Source organism: Geotrypetes seraphini, chromosome 6, assembly GCF_902459505.1.
Source record: "Geotrypetes seraphini chromosome 6, aGeoSer1.1, whole genome shotgun sequence".
Classification (NCBI taxonomy): Eukaryota; Metazoa; Chordata; class Amphibia; order Gymnophiona; family Dermophiidae; genus Geotrypetes; species Geotrypetes seraphini.
Window position 1 is genome coordinate 99,953,225 of NC_047089.1, and position 17,807 is coordinate 99,971,031.

The 17,807-nt window shown below is 43.8% G+C and overlaps 1 protein-coding gene across 7 annotated transcripts in view; it reads right to left on the reverse strand.

The window, feature by feature from the left end:
• The window catches only part of RBM26 (RNA binding motif protein 26), a 946,655-nt gene extending 936,250 nt beyond the window's left edge, over positions 1-10,405 (reverse strand). For 3 of the 7 annotated variants that reach the window (XM_033948166.1, XM_033948165.1, XM_033948164.1), the window contains exon 1: positions 9,784-10,401. In XM_033948166.1, the coding sequence (XP_033804057.1) occupies positions 9,784-9,842 (59 nt within the window). In that variant the 5' untranslated portion in view covers positions 9,843-10,401. Of the gene's footprint in view, positions 1-9,783 lie in introns of all 7 variants that reach the window. The other 4 variants (XM_033948169.1, XM_033948170.1, XM_033948168.1 and 1 more) reach the window with 2 other exon arrangements.
• Positions 10,406-17,807: the final 7,402 nt, after the last annotated feature.

Consider the following 17,807-nt stretch of genomic DNA (forward strand, 5'->3'; position numbering starts at 1 on the left):
CCCTGAGGGACTCCACTACTTACCTTTCCTTCCTTCGAGCGACTTCCATTAACCACCACCCTCTGGCGTCTGTCCGACAGCCAGTTTTTGACCCAGTTCACCACTTTGGGTCCTAACTTCAGCCCTTCAAGTTTGTTCAACAGCCTCCTATGAGGAACTGTATCAAAGGCTTTGCTGGCCCTCTTCCAATTCCCCGCGGCCCCCTGCGCGTACCTTTTTTTTTTTTTTTTACTTCTGTTCGCGGCAAGTCTGGCTGCCTGGTTCCCGCCTCTTCCTGCCAGAACTACTGGCTGATGCCGCTGCCTCCCATTCTCTCGCGGCATAGCAGCACACCAGGTTGCCTGCTGGTCCTGCACCACTTCCCATGAGAACTCAGTTCTCGCGGGAAGCGGCACAGGACCAGGCAGGCAACCTGCTGCGCCGCTATGCCACGAGAGAATGGGAAGCAGCAGTGTCAGGCAGGAAGAGGCGGGAATCAGGCAGTCAGCCAGCCTTGCTGCGAACAGAAGTAAAAAAAAACAAACAAAAAAAAGGTATGTACGGGGGGGCCGCGGGGAGTTGGAAGAAGGCCAGGGCCTGCCTGTTGCCTGCCTGGGGGGTGAGGAGGAAGAGGTCGGGGCCTGCCTGCTGCCTGTCTGAAGGGTAGGGAGGGAGGAGGGAAAGGCCGGGGTCTGCCTGCCCTCCCTACCAAATTAAAAATAGGGAGGAAGGAAGGAGAGGCTGGGGCTTTCCTGCTGCCTGCCTGGGGGAGGTCTGCTTTCCTACCTATCGGCCCGCCCTGTCCCATCCCTACCTGCCCTGTGCCCTGTCCTGGCCTACCACTAGACCACCAGAGGGGGGACAGGGTACAGAGCCTGGCAGGGAGGGGGAACAGGGTACAGAGCTTGGCAAGAAGTGTGGGGTTGGGTGCAGAGCCTGGCAGGGAGAATTTGGTTCAGAATGTTTTTTTTCTCGGTTTCCTCCTCTAAATTTAGGGTGTGTCTTATGGTCAGGTGCGTCTAATGGAGTGAAAAATATGGTAGTGTATACCAATGTTTTTCAACCTTTTTTGGGCAAAGGCACACTTGTTTCATGAAAAAAATCACGAGGCACACCACCATTAGAAAATGTTAAAAAATTTAACTCTGTGCCTATATTGACTATATATAAAGTAATTCTCTTGAATAGGAATCAAATAAACACAAAGAAAGTATTTTATAATTACTTTATTATGAAATATTAAGTAAACAGAATAGTGAAAAATTATAAAATACTTTATTCAGTGCGAAACCTGGGCCTGTTTGGCTGAACACAAAGCTGATATTCTGGCTGGAATCGAAGAAAGACACACATGTAGCTCTTCGTCAACAGCTCTCAGTCTCTCTCTGTATTTGGTTTTTATAGCATACAAAAATAGACAAATATACCCTCCATCCTTTTTATTAAACCACAATAGCAGTTTTTAGCGCAGGGAGCTGCGCTGAATGCCCAGCGCTGCTCTTGACACTCATAGGCTCCCTGCGCTAAAAACCACTATTGCGGTTTAGTAAAAGGTGACCATATTGTAAAATATAGACAGCAGATATAAATTCAGAACTGTGCATAGTAAGTGAAGGGAAGTTTTCATCTCTGGGAATTTACCCAGTTAACTATTAAGTTATTTGGGCAAATTCCTTTGAAAACTGTGGTAATACTGCCTCCACTTTGCTAAATTTAAAATAAAATCATTTTTCCTACCTTGTCTGGTGATTTCTGGTTGCACTTTCTTCTTCTGACTGTGCATCCAATCTTTCTTCCCTTCTATCAGCCTGTATGCTTTCTCTCCTCCACACCTCATTCCCTTCCCCAACTTTTTCTTCCTCTCTCCCTGACCTTTCTTTCTTTTTTTCTGTTTCTCTTCTTTCCTTCTGTTTCCCTGCCTGCCCCCTTTCTTTCTTTCTCCCTGCCGTTCCCCAAGCCACTGCCACTGCCGCTGCCATCGGGGAACAGGACCCACCAATGGATAACAGGCCCCAAAGCCGACACCGACGCATGCTCTCCCTGACGTCAATTTTGCAATCGGAGAGGAAGTTCCGCCCAGCCAGGCAGCGATTGGCTGGCCCGAACTTCCTCTCCGACTGCAGAATTGACGTCGGGGAGAAGAAGACTTATCGGCTCGATAGATTAGATCGCCAAGACAAAGTGAGTCCTGGGTGATCGACTCACTTTGCCTTGGCGAGCTACTGGCGCCCCTGCCTCGGGCCCCCTGTCAGCTCCAGGCCCCTGAATGCAGGACTGGTAGTACTGCCCTGATGGCGGCCCTGCGGCACACCAGGCAACATCTCAGCGGTTGAAAAACACTGGTGTATACCACCAGCCTGCCTGATGCCCTAACGAATCTGTCTGGAAGCATAGGACCTGCAAGCTGTAATAATTTTTTAGATTTTGCAAATCAGGGAACCTCTTTTGAATGGCATGCTTCAACTTCAACCACTTATAATTTTGAGACTTTGAAATACTGAATGATTGTTGCAGTAGTGAAAAATCAAGCATTTTCCCATTTAATAAAACATCATCTAATGTACGTATGCCTGCCTACATGCAGTGCCTCCAGAAGACCCCAGACTTGCCAATTTGAATCTTGGAGTTTAGCAATAAGGATTGATAAGTGGATTTCTCTAATGGAACATCTGTTAATCACTAATAATAAAACCCTAAGCGCACATGCGTATTCCTATCTGCATGATCCGTGCTCTGTAACTCCGTGGCTTTGCATGCGCTGTAGAAGGAGTCAGCGGTGGTTTCTTCTGGGCATGAGGCACCTTAAAGCAGGGACGCAAGGAAGTGACTCCCCCCCCCTCCTGCCCTCACTCTGTCTAACAGCAGTGTCAAACTCGCAGCCCCCCAGGTACTGTTCTGCAGCCCGCAGTCTAGCGGCCTTCCCTTACCCTTGCCAATGTTATTTTTAAGTTCAAAGCTGCTGCCGAGGCTCTTATCAAGAGCCGCACCTGCGTCGGAAGCCTCTCTGATGTCACGTCAGAGAGAAGGCTTCCGACGCAGGCGCGGATCGTGAGAGGAGCCGCCGCAGCAGCTTTAAACTCAAAAATAACTTCGCCAAGGGTAAGGGAGCAGGCCAGAAATGCTGTAGCACAGGAAAGTGGAGTGGGGGAGAGGGAAATGCTGCTGCTACACAGGGAAATGGAGGGATAGGGAATGCTGCTGCACAGGGAAGTGGAGGGGAGGGAAATGCTGCTGCTGCACAGGGAAGAGGGTGGAGGGAAATGCTGCTGCACAGGGAAATGAAGGGGGAGGAAATGCTTCTGCACAGGGAAGTTGGGTGGTGGGAGGGAAATGCTGCTGTTGCACAGGGAAATGGAGGAATGCTGCTGCACAGGGAAGTGGGGGAGGGAAATGCGCTGCTGCACAGGGAAGGGGGGAGGGAAATACTGCTGCACAGGGAAATGGAAGGGGAGGGAATTCTGCTGCACAGGGAAATGGAGGGGGAGGGAATGCTGCTGCTGCACAGGGAAGTGGGGGGGAGGGAAATGCTGCTGCTGCACAGGGAAGTGGAGGGAGAGGGGGGCCAGGGAGCGAACTTGCTTTGCTTTGGGAGGAGGGGTGTGCTGGGGGGCAGGGAGCAATTTGGTTTGCTTTGTGGGGGGAGACAGAAGGAGGCCATGGAGAAAGACAAAGAAAGGCAGGCAGGCAGGGGGCCACGGAGAGAGAGAGACAGAAAGACAGGCAGGCAGTGCATGAGAACGAAAGACAGTGGGCAGGGAGAGAGACATTAAGACAGACAGGGGGCCAGGGAGAGAGAAAGACAGACAGTGGGAGGGAGAGAGAGAGAAAGAAAGATAGACAGCGGGAGGGAGAAAGGAAGAAAGAGACAGGGGCAGGGAGAGAGACAGACAGACAAAGGGAGGGAGACAGACAGACAGACAGAAACACAGACAGACAGCGGGAGGAAGAGAGACAGAAACACAGACAGACAAAGGGTGCCAGGGAGAGAGAGAGACAGAAAGAAAGGCAGACAGCGGGAGGGAGAGAGACAGAAAGAAAAGAAGAAAGAGACAGGGGCAGGGAGACAGACAGAAAGAAAGACAGACAAATATTCTACCACCCATTAATGTAACAGGCTTAAACACTAGTTTATTAATAAATTTCAAGGTTTTACAGGTGTCAAATTGAATAATATTGTCCTTAACATTTCTGGGTAATTTGATACTCAACACATGAAACAATCGCAATGGGGACATAAGTTGCCACTCTAAATACAACCAATTTGGGAGATGATCCATGAGCTTGGGGAGGACCTAATACATACCCTGATGCAGTATATAGGCCTGATGGTACCTATAAAAGTTAGGAAAATTTACCCCACCCGCCGCAATTGGTTTTTGTAAAGATACTAAAGCCAATTCTCACAGTTTTACCCAGCCAAATAAATTTGGTAAGAATGCTATTCAACTTCTTGTAAAAGGACCCCTGAAAAAACACTGGCAACATACCCATTTGATAGCAAACCAAAGGCAAAATCATCATCTTAACTGTTTGAACTCTCCCCCACAAAGACAGATGTAAAGGGTTCCATTGCTCACACATTTCTGTAACCTTCAGCAATAAAGATTTTTCATTTACTCTCATTGTCTCTTCCAATGTTTTTTGTATCCAAATACCTAAATATTTTATACCCTCTTCCTTCCAAAGGAAGGGGAATGAATCAAATAATCCTTTATTTATTTATTCATTTTTTTAGCCAGTCCACCCAAAGGAGCCCAGAACGAGTTACAAAGTACTTCCATAATAATCCAGACAGAGTAGGGATAGAAACATAGAGTATGACGGCAGAAAAGGGCCGATGACCCAACAAGTCAGATACATAGGGGAGATATTAGGAATGGGGAAAATAGGAGCACAGAAGCGAGATGGTTTGTGGGGATGGGAAAGGGACTGAGCTTGCAGGCTCCAGTGGCTTGCACAAATTACATTGTAACATGCCACAAAAATAAGAGGGAGGAAGGTAGATAGATAGGCCACACGAGAGGAGCTGAAGGGTGGTAGAAAGGAACAGATGGTAAAGGAGGGAGGGAAGGGTGGTGGTGGAAAGGAATAGAACAGACATTGAAGGAGGGTGGAGAGGAACAGACCCTGAAGGGAAATGTGGAAGACAGAGTGGGGAGAAGATGCTGGAAGGGAAGAAGACAGATGCCAGACTATGGGGGAGCGGAGGGAAGAAGATGGGTGCTAGACCAATTGGGGGGGGTGAAGGGAGAGGCACAGTAACAGCAAATGGAAGACGCAGAGAGAAGACACACAGTGGATGGAAGGAATTGAATAAGAAGATGTGGAAAGCAGAAACCAGACAACAAAGGTATTAAAAAAAAAAATTATATTTATTTATTTATTTTTTGCTTTAGGATAAAATAGTATATTAGTTGTGTTGATAAAAATGTATAAAAAAAAGCCCTGCCAGCTGAACATCTTTTTATCTAGTTCAGCAGCAGGAACTTTGATTTATAAGAAAGGCATGGCTGTCCATAGCCAAAATTGTGTCTTCAGGGGCCCGATGCCAGCGTTCAAATCCTTACACGATATGGTGCCGGGCTATGACAACCAAGCTTCCTCTGTACCTAACAGGTCCTCAACCACAAACTACGAATGATCTGATCATTAGCCAACTTTCTAGATCCATCTTTTCTCAATATCTTAATTCATTCACTTGTCTTATGTAATCTCAAAACTCAATTATTGCAACGCTCTGTACATTGGGATATTTCAAAAAGAAATCAAACGTCTCCAACTAATCCAAAATACAGCGATTAAAATTATCATCAAATCCAAGAAATACAATCACGTTTCTCCGTTACTTAAAAATGCCCACTAGCTCCCTAGTCATCATAGAATCACTTTCAAAACTGCATTGCTTACGTTTAAAACACTTAAATCCAGAGAACCGGTTTTCATTGACAAGCTACTTATACCTCATACTCCACTTAGATCTCTCAGATCATCCTCCCAAAACTTACTTTTCGTGCCTACTCTTAAAACATTTGGTACTTGACGCGCTACCTGCTTCGCCGTTAACAGCTCCCCTCACTTGGAATACTCTCCCCTCTTACATTAGAGAGGAAACAAGCCTAGACAAATTTAAAGGGGCTCTCAAAACGTTTTTATATAGAGATGCCTTTGATCAATGATCTAATTTCCTATTTGCTTGCATTCTCCATTCTTTGATAATAACTAAATTGCTTGAATAAAACCCCTACCTTCTTCTTTGTTTTAATCTTTATTTGTTCTCTCCTCTTTACTATACTTTATTGTAGTTCACCCATAGTCCTTCTCTGTCATATTAGTCTGTTTTGTCTTGTATTTGTCTATATGGGCTATTTTTGCTTCACCCCCTTATTTTAAATACTTTGTATAATTGCTTAGTATCACGATAAGCGATATATCAAATAAACATTAAACTTGATACATGAAATATCCCCTGGTTGTGCCCTTCAACTGCAAACCACTAAACAACGTTCCTACTCCCATTTCATACCAAGCCACTGGAATCAACTTCCCCCACCCCCCAGATTAGATCCCTTGAAGGACTCCTCAACTTTAGGAAAGCAATAAAAACATACCTCCTCACCTAACTCTCTCTCCCCCCTCCCATGACTGATAGATTACCAAGACATGTACCAAGGATACATATTGATACAACATCCTCAATGTGTCATGTTAGAATAAAAAATTATATTTAAAAGAAAGAGAAATGATAAATAATTATCCTTATTACAAAACATCTGTGATTCTCTCTGGTAAACCCTACAAAAAGTGGGAAATCCTGTAGAAAAGTGGGACCTAGATGAAAATAGTAAACTGAAGAAAACATGTCAATGTAGATACAATAAATCTGAAAATTTAGATAATATCACCTTGACAGACATGGGCTGATGAGGACCAGTCAGCACAGTTTTAGCAAAGGCAGATCGTGTTTGACGAACTTGCTGCACTTCTTTGAGGGAGTAAACAGGCAGACAGACAAGGGAGACCTGATCGACATTGTATATCTGGATTTTCAGAAGGCATCTGACAAGGTTCCGCATGAATGACTACTTCGGAAAATTGCGAGCCATGGAATCGAGGGTGAAATACTCACATGGATTAAAAACTGGCTGGAGCATAAGAAACAGAGAGTGGGGGGGTAAATGGACAATACTCGGACTGGATGAGCATCACCAGTGGGGTGCCGCAGGGCTCGGTGCTTGGACCCATGCTCTTCAACATCTTTATAAAAGATCTGGACATTGGTACAACGAGTGAGGTGATTAAATTTGCGGACAATATGAAGTTATTCAGAGTAGTGAAGACGCAAGGGGATTGCGAAGATCTGCAACAAAAATCTCATGCACGAATACAGGATGTCCAGGGCAGTACTTGGAGAGACCTCCCAGGAACTAGACTTAGGAGTTCTGATTGACAAGTCGATGAAGCTGTCCGCGCAATGTGCGGCAGCAGCGAACAGAATGCTAGGAATGATAAAGAAGGAGATCACGAACAGATTGGAGAAGGTTATCATGCCGTTATCATGGTGCGCCCTCACCTGGAGTACTGCGTCCATTACTGGTCGCCGTACATGAAGAAGGACATGGTACTACTCGAAAGGGTCCAGAGAAGAGCGGCTAAGATGGTTAAGGGGCTGGAGGAGTTGCCATACAGCGAAAGATTAGAGAAACTGGGCCTCTTCTTCCTCGAACAGAGATTGAGAGGGGACATGATCAAAACATTCAAGGTACTGAAGGGAATAGACTTGGTAGATAAGGACAGGTTGTTCACCCTCTCCAAGGTAAGGAGAACGAAAGGGAACTCTCTAAAATTGAAAGGGATAGATTCCGTACAAACATAAGGAAGTTCTTCTTCACCCAGAGAGTGGTAGAAAACTGGAACGCTCTTCCGGAGTCTGTCATAGGGGAGAACACCCTCCAGGGATTCAAGACAAAGTTAGACAAGTTCCTGCTGAACCAGAACGTACGCAGGTAGGGCTAGTATCAGTTAGGGCATTAGTCTTTGATCAGAGGGCCGTCGCTTGAGCAGAATGCCGGGCATGATGGACCACCGGTCTGACCCAGCAGCAGCAATTCTTATGTTCTTATGTTTTTATTTACTTCATTTTCTTTCTCATCCTACCTACAGCGCTCAGAATGGGTTACAAGCTAACAAATACAATATACAGTTACAGTAAAAGTTTTTATCCTAACTTGATACAAACTAGGGATCTGAAACCAATATACATAATTTACAGTTTACAGGTTAAATTTGTGATAGTTATAGTGCAAGACTTTTCAATACAAGTTGTTATACTTATATAAGAAAACAAACCATACAGTATTAATATGCTTGTATGATTTTTAAATGTATTTATTTATTCAATTTTCTATACCGTTCTCCCAGGAGAACTCAGAACAATCTATTTAATGTACCTGGGGCAATGGGGGGATTAAGTGACTTGCCCTGGGTCATAAGGAGCAGTGTGGGTTTGAACTCAAAACCCCAGAGTGCTGAGGCTGTAGCTTTAACCACTGCGCCACACTCTCCCCTACACTAAAAGGTTTATGCATTACTTCTATAATTACTAAAGCTTCTATTGATTTTTGTGCTATTTTTCAGTTTTAATGTTAACAGAAATGTAAATATACTCAAATATTCCTGTTCTTTGTCCTTTTCTCAGCTTGCATTTTTATTTATTTATTCAGTTTTCTATACCATTCTCTCAAGGGACTTCAGAAAGGTTTATATGAATTTGTTCAGGCACTCAAGTATGGCATGGCACCTCAATTCCTCTCACATTTAAAAAAAAAAAATTTCCACAACTTTTCCTAAAAGTCTGTCTTCTTTTCTTAAGCTATTTCCAGGATTTTAACTTCTCCTGACCTAAACTCTTTCAAACACCTTCTTTTTCTGCATTTTTTTTCTATCTTCTGTCCATCCAACAAGTTCTTTAATATTGTTCTACTATGTTCGCGCCTTCTCTTTTGATATAACTGCCAACTGTGGTGCTGTGCAATAGCATTTTAGCTGGATCCTGTTAGGGTGAAGAGTTCAAAATGACAGAGCCAGGAAGAGGAGCAGATAATAGCTAAGCCACAACACAGCTAACAAGGCCAGGCAAGTTCTGATAGCTCAAATGGTTAATTTCAGCAAGACTTTTTAACATATTGTTACCTAACTCCTCAGTATTCCTACTCACAACAGAACTGTCAAAGTCTCCATTATTCTGTATATATTAAAAACAAAATGTTATCACCTAAGAGATTTTTTGTGTGTGGAGGGGAATGGAGATTAAGGCTTGTTAGTAAATGCATTTTTAAAAATAAAAAAGCAAAGTAAGGAGCTGGTTAAAAGCAGTAGGAACAGCCTTGTATATTATACGAGCTGTTAGAACACTTCCCCACCACCAACAAACCTATCTTCACTTCAAAGAGTAATACTAAACAAAACAAGGGATTTTATCAAACATAGGAGCCAGCTCTGTGGATGCCTGAGCACCCCCAATTTTTAACAAACTTTCTGTGTCCATCCAGGAAGAGGCCATTTCCATTGGGTTTAACACCCCCAATAATTTTGAAAAAATGGCTATGTAATCAATATGAAGTAGGACTAATAAATTAACCAAACTGCTTTTTTTTTTTTTCAAAAGTCTCACGTTCCTTATTTGAGTTTTTCGGGAACTTTCTGGCCTTTCAGTTATGGTGGTGCCAAAAGTTTATAATAACCAAAATAAAGTCTCCAAGGACTTGAACCAAACAGGGGCCCGCCCCTACCCCACAATCCACTTACATGGGCTCCAGCGTTTTGGACAGCCAATTCTTGAGCGCCTCAAAGTTCTCAATGATCATCCTGAAGTTGCCACGGTTATGGCCACTCTCGACTCTGTAGTCGGGCGGCGAGGGAGGCGGAGAAGGCAGCCGCTGCTCCCGGAATCCACTGTTGTTGCCGTTGCCGCCACCGCCTCCTCCCCGGCCTAGGCGCGCAGCGAGGGGAGCGGGGCCCGGCGACGGATGCAGCAGTAGTGGCGGCTCAGGGGGGCGGTGATAGCGGCGACGCCGGCGGCGGTTCCCCCCGCGCGGGGAGTCTCCGGGTAGGTTCAGGGTTGCGCGGGTGTGAGTTCAATGCCCCGAGAAAAGAGATACCGGTGGTGCAGCCGGATACCGTGGGACAGTGAGAGGAACAAGCCCCGTGAGCAATCGTGGAAGGGACAGGCAAGCGAAGTATGGAGAATGCGAAAAAAAATGTTTGAACGTCAAAACTTAACGTTCAAATACTCTGATTCTGAGTTTAAGGATTTTTTTTTTCCTTTTTTCCCCTCAATTGCTCCCTCCCCTAGAGTCGCTGTATACACCACGTAAAAATGGCAGCCATCAACTCTCGAGAGGTTTAGTCCTAATGCTCGCGAGAGGTTGGAAGACGGTCGGGGATTGGATGGAAGGAAGGACGACGATAGGATGTGCAGAGATATGAGCGGAAGTTCATTGACAGACTCTCTTGGGGTCAGTCGGCTTCCGTCTCATGGAAACGATAATTGACCGGATTAGGATACGGAACAGCATCCGGTGTGATGTTTGCGTGATTTCGTTATGACGGTTATAAGTTGGTTGGTTGAATGCCTGACTTTTTTGTTGTTAAGGAATGAATTTCTGTGTATATTTATTTAAACTGTTTTAGTTTTATTGTAATTTTTTTATTTAGGTTTTGTCTGAGGGTTGTTTTGGGGTTTTTTTGCATGAGCTTTGTAGGTATTCTAAAATAGTGCGACTCGCTTGGTGCAATCTATTTCAATACATTACTCCATATTTACGAAGAGTATTTTGGCTCTGGGCATATTTTAAGGTATTAAAATGTTCATTTAAAGTTTGGGAGGTGTGAGAAATGAAATAAGAAATAACAGATTATTAATAAATTAATGATGTTAATTGTTGCAGAGTGTAATAAACTATACATTCCAGTAGAGTGAATTTGTTTAATATTGTGTGTATAAGCATTGTTGAATCAGGAGAAGGGAGGGGGGCATTCCTGGGATAGTATTTGATACTTTATGAACACAATGCCTACAGTCAAAAGAGCATGGAATCTGATTGCTCAGCATAACTAACCATTGTTCAAGTAACTGGCCTGAGTAGTAACATAAGGGGGGGAGGAGCATGTGAGGAGAGCAGCAAGTACCCAAATATGGGCAACTGTAAATAGGGTTAGAAGTCTGGGGAATAAAAGTAATGGGAGAAGTGATTAGGGGTGGAGACTGGAAGTAGTCAAGAAAGTATCTGGTACATAGTAGATAACAGCAGATAAAGACCCGAATAGTCCATCCAGTCTGCCCAACGTGATTCAATCTAAAAATTTGTTGGGTTTATTTGTTGTTTTTTTTCTTCTTCTTCTTCTTCTTAGTTACTTCTGGGCAAGAATCCAAAGCTCTGTCCAGTACTGTTTTTAGGTTCCAACTACTGAAGTCTCTGTCAAAGCTCACTCCAGTCCATCTACAGCAGTCTCAAACACACGGCCCGCATGTGGCTCTCCAGGTTTTATTTGCGGCCCGCGGTCTGAAGGCCTTTTGGAGCAGCAGCCGGCTCGTTCGCTCAAAGCCGCGGGTTGGCAGCTCCTTGCGCTATCCACTCCTGCATCAGAAGCCACTGCATCAGATGTCACAACATCAGAGAGGCTTCAGACGCAGGCGCGGATCTCGCAAGGAGCCGCCACCCGCGGCTTTGAACGAACGAGCCAGCCAGACACGCTGCTGCTCCAGTGGCGTACCAAGGGCCCCGGTCCACTGTTCTCTTCCCTGCAGGGCCGACCAACTCTGGCGGCCCGACGTCAATTCTGACGTCGAGAGGACGTTCTGGCTAGCCAGTCACTGCCTGGCTGCCCGGAACGTCCTTTCCGACGTTAGAATTGACATCGGGCAGCGAGAGTTGGTCGGCCCCGTGCAGTAGAGAAGCAGGGAGATGGCCTGTTCCCGATAGCGGCAGCAGCAGCCTATTCCGTGGCGGCAGTGGCATGGGGGAGGGCAGGAAGGAAGAAAGAAAGAAGGTGGGGTGGGGACAGGGAGCCAGAAAAATAAGCAAAAAATGGGGCACGGAGGAAGGAAGAAAGAAGGAGGGGGGACAGGGAACTAGAAACAAAGCAAAAAATGGGGCACGGAATCAGAGAAAGAAATAAAAAGTTGGGGGAGGGAATGAGATCTGGAGGAGAGGAAGCATACAGGAGGCTGAAAGAAGGGAAGAAGTATTGGATGCACAGTCAGAAGAATAAAGTGCAACCAGAGACTGATGAAATTACCAAACAAAGGTAGGAAAATGATTTTATTTTCAATTTAGTGATTGAAATGTGCCAGTTTTGAGAAAGAAAAGATATTGAACTTTAAATGTGAGTGCTGCAGAAAAAAATAGAGTACTTGGAGGGCCGCAGAAAAAATAGTTAATGTCTTATTAAAGAAATGACAATTTTGCATGAGGTAAAACTCTTTATAGTTTATATATCTTTCCTTTTAACTGTTAAAGGAAAGTTTTATAAACTATAAAGAGTTTTATCTCATGCAAAATTGTCATTTCTTTAATAAGGCATTAACTATTTTTTCTGCGGCCTTCCAAGTACCTACAAATCCAAAATGTGGCCCCACAAAGGGTTTGAGTTTGAGACCACTGATCTACACCCTCCCAGCCATTAAAGCCCTCCCCAGCCCATCCTCTACCAAATGGCCATGTACAGACACAGACCGTGCAAGTCTGCCCAGTACTGGGCAGTTATTCAATATTTGCTATTATTTTCTGATTCTAGATCTTCTGTGTTCATCCCACGCTTTTTTGGACTCTGTCACCGTTTTCATCTCCAAACAATAATAAAGTGAAAAAGATTAACTAAAAACAGTAAGATCCACACAAGGTTAATCAACTGGAGATGAATTACTTAATTAATGAAGGAAAGAATCTCAGAATTGCCACTCCAAGGATCATAATAATATCATCCAAAATGGAATTGAGGGGTGGGTATCTTTCATTCATCCAAAACCTTTGTGTATTAAAGGACTTTCTTTGTCAAATTGCTTAATTTAATAAATTATTACTACTCAAAACATTATCTAACTACTTCTTTTTTGTTAAGTTCTTTTTTTTTTTTTTACAAATTTTTGTCTTTTTCTTATTGTGTGCATATTACACCAGAGAAAACACACTTTTTTTCTTTTTTGGTCATAACCAAAATTAATGGTTCTAGATATTTAGGCCCTGATTCTACAAAGTGCGTTCCGATTTTAGGCAGCTGTAGGCGTCCTACAGCTGTCTAATCAGCCAATCGGGATGCACGTTTTTTAAATAAATGCTCCCCAGGCAGGCCGCCTATATTGAAGGCGCCTCCAGGAGCCTAGGGAGGCCCTCAAGACGCCTAAGCTCGCCTAAGGGCCTTAGGCGGGCCTTAGGCTAATCTAGGCGGCCCTACGCGTCTCCCTAGTAGAGGAAGAGACTGAAAAGGATTAGGTCCCAATTCCTGCCCCATACTTTCTCTGTCTCTGTCATTTGGAAGCCAGGTACCTGGGGACATATCTCAAAGACCAGAAATCATCCTTCAAAACATGTTCAATTTTATTGTGAGCTTTACATCTTTTATATCATTCTAAATGAATCAGAGTTGTCAGCATGTGACGTAAACACAAACCATATATGGACACAGGTCACATGAAACTTTAAAGAAATCAGCATTTTTTCTATCTCAAGACTGGAGTCCAAAAGGTCAGAAGAGCCTTGGCCAGCAAAGCCTCTTAACTAAAGCTGTTTGCAAATACGGCTTATAAAAACAATTGAAGTCACTTTACAACAAGATAACACACATCTTATCAAACATCAGAGAAGGAAAAACAAACAGGGTCTGGTTTTCTTACAGCTTCAAAACATATAGCCTAAGGAAAACTACCAAGGTACATGATACTGATACATGTCCCTTCAGAGACGCTTACAATGTAGGCCAACAAAATGCTGGTCTACATTGTAAGTAGACGCAGCCGCTATACTTATTGCGGCAAGGGATCTCTCTGCCGTTATAAGTATAGCGGGCCACGGCCGCCTGTCCAATTGCCGGCAGGAGGGTGCCCAAACCCTCCTGCCAGAAGATGCCCCCCCCCTGACACTACCAATCGCTGGAAGGAGGGTGCCCAATCCCTCCTGCCCGAAGACGCACCCCCTCCGCACCCTTCCCTCCCCCGTGCTAACAGCCCCCAAACCTCCACCCCACCAAACTAACCTTTTCTTTTGGCCAGACAGGTCTTGCCCGTCCAGCCGGCAGGCCCGCCTCGTCGAAATGAGGCGGGCCCGCCCCTTTCCAGCCCATCCCGCCGAAGCCTAAGGCCTGATTGGCCCAGGCTCTAGAAGCCTGGACCAATCAGGCCTTAGGCATAGCGGATCCGCCCATCCCCACTTAATCTAAGGCCTTAGACTTAGTGGGGATGGGCGGACCCGCTATGCCTTAGGTCTGATTGGTCCAGGTTTCTAGAGCCTGGGCCAATCAGGCCTTAGGCTTCGGCGGGAAGGGGCGGCCCCGCCTCATTTCGACGAGGCGGGCCTGCCGGCTGGACGGGCAAGATCCGTCTGGCCAAAAGAAAAGGTTAGTTTGGTGGGGTGGAGGTTTGGGGCTGTTAGCGCGGGGGGGGGAGGGTGCGGAGGGGGTGCGTCTTCGGGCAGGAGGGATTGGGCATCCTCCTGCCAGCGATCGGTAGTGTCGGGGGGGTGGCATCTTCTGCCAGGAGGGTTTGGGCATCCTCCTGCCAGCGATCGGTAGTGTCGGGGGGGGGGGTTATCTTCTGGCAGGAGGGTTTGGGCATCCTCCTTCCGGCAATCGGACAGGCGGCCGTGGCCCGCTATACTTATAGCGGCAGAGAGATCCCTTGCTGCGATAAGTGTAGCGGGCCATGTCTAATCTAACCCGATTCTCTAACCAGCGTCTGTAACATGGACGCCGGTTACAGAATCGGGGTTTAGTGTAGGCCCGATTCTGAATAGGACACCTCTCCCGGGCGTCCTATACAGAATCAGGGCCTTAGTGCTACAGTTCAATGCTGGAAATATATAGCAGCGACTTGAATTTTAAAGATAAATATCTTTAGTGATATAGAAACACAACCAACATTAGTGGTTGTATATATAAACACATCTTTGGTTTAAACTTCTGTGTCAAACGGCACTATGAAAAGCTGCCGCTATAGCCCCACTCACTATATATCCAACGGGGACCCATTTCGCCGCTAGCACGCGGCTTCAGGGTTTACAGATTGGGCTAAAACTAAAGACAGAAAAGATGGTATTAGAAAATAAATATCTAAATTCCAGCTCGCAAAAATACTTACTTTTAGCATTAACACATCACACATTGTACCACAGAAGTGTGTTTAGAAAATGGCGCTTAAAATAGTCTGAACGCCAACACATGTGCATTGAGATAGATGACGTAGTTATCTTCTCATTGGTTTAAATATTAGTTTAAATGTTGGTTTAAATGTTCCCTCACTCATCTGGCAACAGTACACCTCTGTTAATCATTCGGATTTTAAAAATTAAAGAAAAACTGACCAATCCAATAATGTATTAAGGCCATACGGATTCAAAGTATGGATCCACCTTAGTTCTTTTTGTTTAAGTCTTTTTGCCCTGTCACCTCCTCTCAGCGATTTCAGTTCATGGTCAATCACTAGGCAGGGTAGATCTTGAAATTTATGTTGGAATGAGGCGCAATGACTTCTGAACTTCGATTCCGCTTTAGATTTGACTTGTGTTCACACATTCTCATCTTCAGATCTCTCGTAGACATGCCCATATATAACAAATTGCAGGGACAGATGATAACATAAATAATGAAAGTGGACCTGCAGTTCGTGAAAAAATTTAAATCATATTGTTTGTTATTAGATGGATTAGTGAAAATCTTTGTTTGAATTGTGATCTCACAGATACTACAGGAAAGGCATTTAAAATGACCCTTTACACTATTTTCAAATGTTTTCTTAAATTTTATTATGGAAGGACATAGAATTTCTTTCAAGTTGGAATTACAAGAAAACGCTATTCTAAGTCTTTTGTTTTCAAAGACCGGATGTAAATTCACAATTTCCCAATTTCTCCTAATAATCTGTGCTACAGAATGGCTTTTAGAGAAATATCATATTACATGTTTCAACATTATCTTCAAACTTATTTGATCTTTGTTCATCCAAAAGATGTTCTCTATTAATATATTTGGCGCGGCATCTGGCTTTATTCATCATGTGATTGGGGTATCCTCTCAATAAAAATTTCTCTTGTAGCTTTCTAGATTGTGACCTAAATTTGTTGATTTCTGAACAGTTTCTTCTGATCCTTACCATTTGAGAAAATGGTAAGCTTTCCTTTAGTTTCTTCAGATGGCAACTATCATATTTAAGGATTATGTTCTTATCAGTATTTTTTGTAAAAACTTTAGTGATAAAAGTTTTATCAACTTGACTTATGTCCACATCCAAAAAATGTATAGATGTTCACGATGACATCATGAAAAATTGAATATTTTTATTGCATGAATTAAGCCATGTTAGAAAAGATGTAAGTTCACATTCATTCCCTTTCCATAATAAAAAAAAAAAACCATCATCAATGTATCTGTGCCATGAATAGATTTTATGGCCAAAGGGAGAATTTTCAATCCATTCAATTTGGCAATGGATGGAGCAAATGTAGCTCCCATTGCTACACCGGAGAGTTGTAGGAAAAGATATTTTCCAAAAATGAAGAAATTCTCCTTCAAAGCTAATCTGGTTAATTTTAGCAAAAACTCCAGAGGGATCAGAAAAGGTCTTGGGGAAGAAAATAAAGCTTCTTTCACAATTTGTATCGCTGAATCTTGGGGGATAACTGTATAGAGAGACGTGACGTCTAGCATTACCATTATAAATGGAAAATCATCCACTGGAACAGATGTCAATATTCTTGGAAAATGAGCAGTGTCTTTGATATATGTGCTGCTTAGCATTATGATGTCCTTCAAAATGAAATCAACAAACTTACTTAATGGTTCGAGGAGTGAATTACGGGAGGAAATTATTGGACAGTCTGGGGGAGCATCAAGGTTCTTGTGAATCTTAGGTAGAAAATATAGTACAGGAACAATGGGATTTGAAGTAAAGAGAAATCTAGCATCTTTTTTAGTCAAAAATCCTTCTTGTGATCCTTCTTTGATTAATTTTTTGATAGTTCTCTGTAATCTTTTGGTGGGATCCAATTTAATCTGTTTATATACTGTTTCATCACTCAATTGTTTAAAGGCTTCCTTCATGTAGTCTTTATTTAGTACAACTACTGCACCGCCCTTATCGGCTTTCCTTAAAATAATGTTTTCATCATTGGCTAAATCTCTCATTGCTTTCCTTTGTTCTTTGTTTAGGCTGTTAAAGCCTTTTTGGTCTTCAAGACGTGCAATTTGTATATTTTCTACCTAAGATTCACAAGAACCTTGATGCTCCCCCAGGCCGTCCAATAATTTCCTCCCATAATTCACTTCTCGAACCATTAAGTAAGTTTGTTGATATCTTTTTGAAGGACATCTCTGTGGTTTTCCTAGGCCATTTTTAGTCAAAACAGGGCCTCAGTGGCCATTTTGGATTTTTCCAGATTTGATTTCAAAGTTATTTTTCATACTTGCCAGCTTCATTTTTGAAAGAAAACCATATGACTCCCCAGGGCAAGATGGGATGGATTCATTCGCAGTGGATGGCTGTCAGTTGTGCAGCCTTGTTTAATGTGCACTGTGGTCCGCAAGGAGGGGTGAGATTTGCTCGAATGCGGTGCCTTTGACCT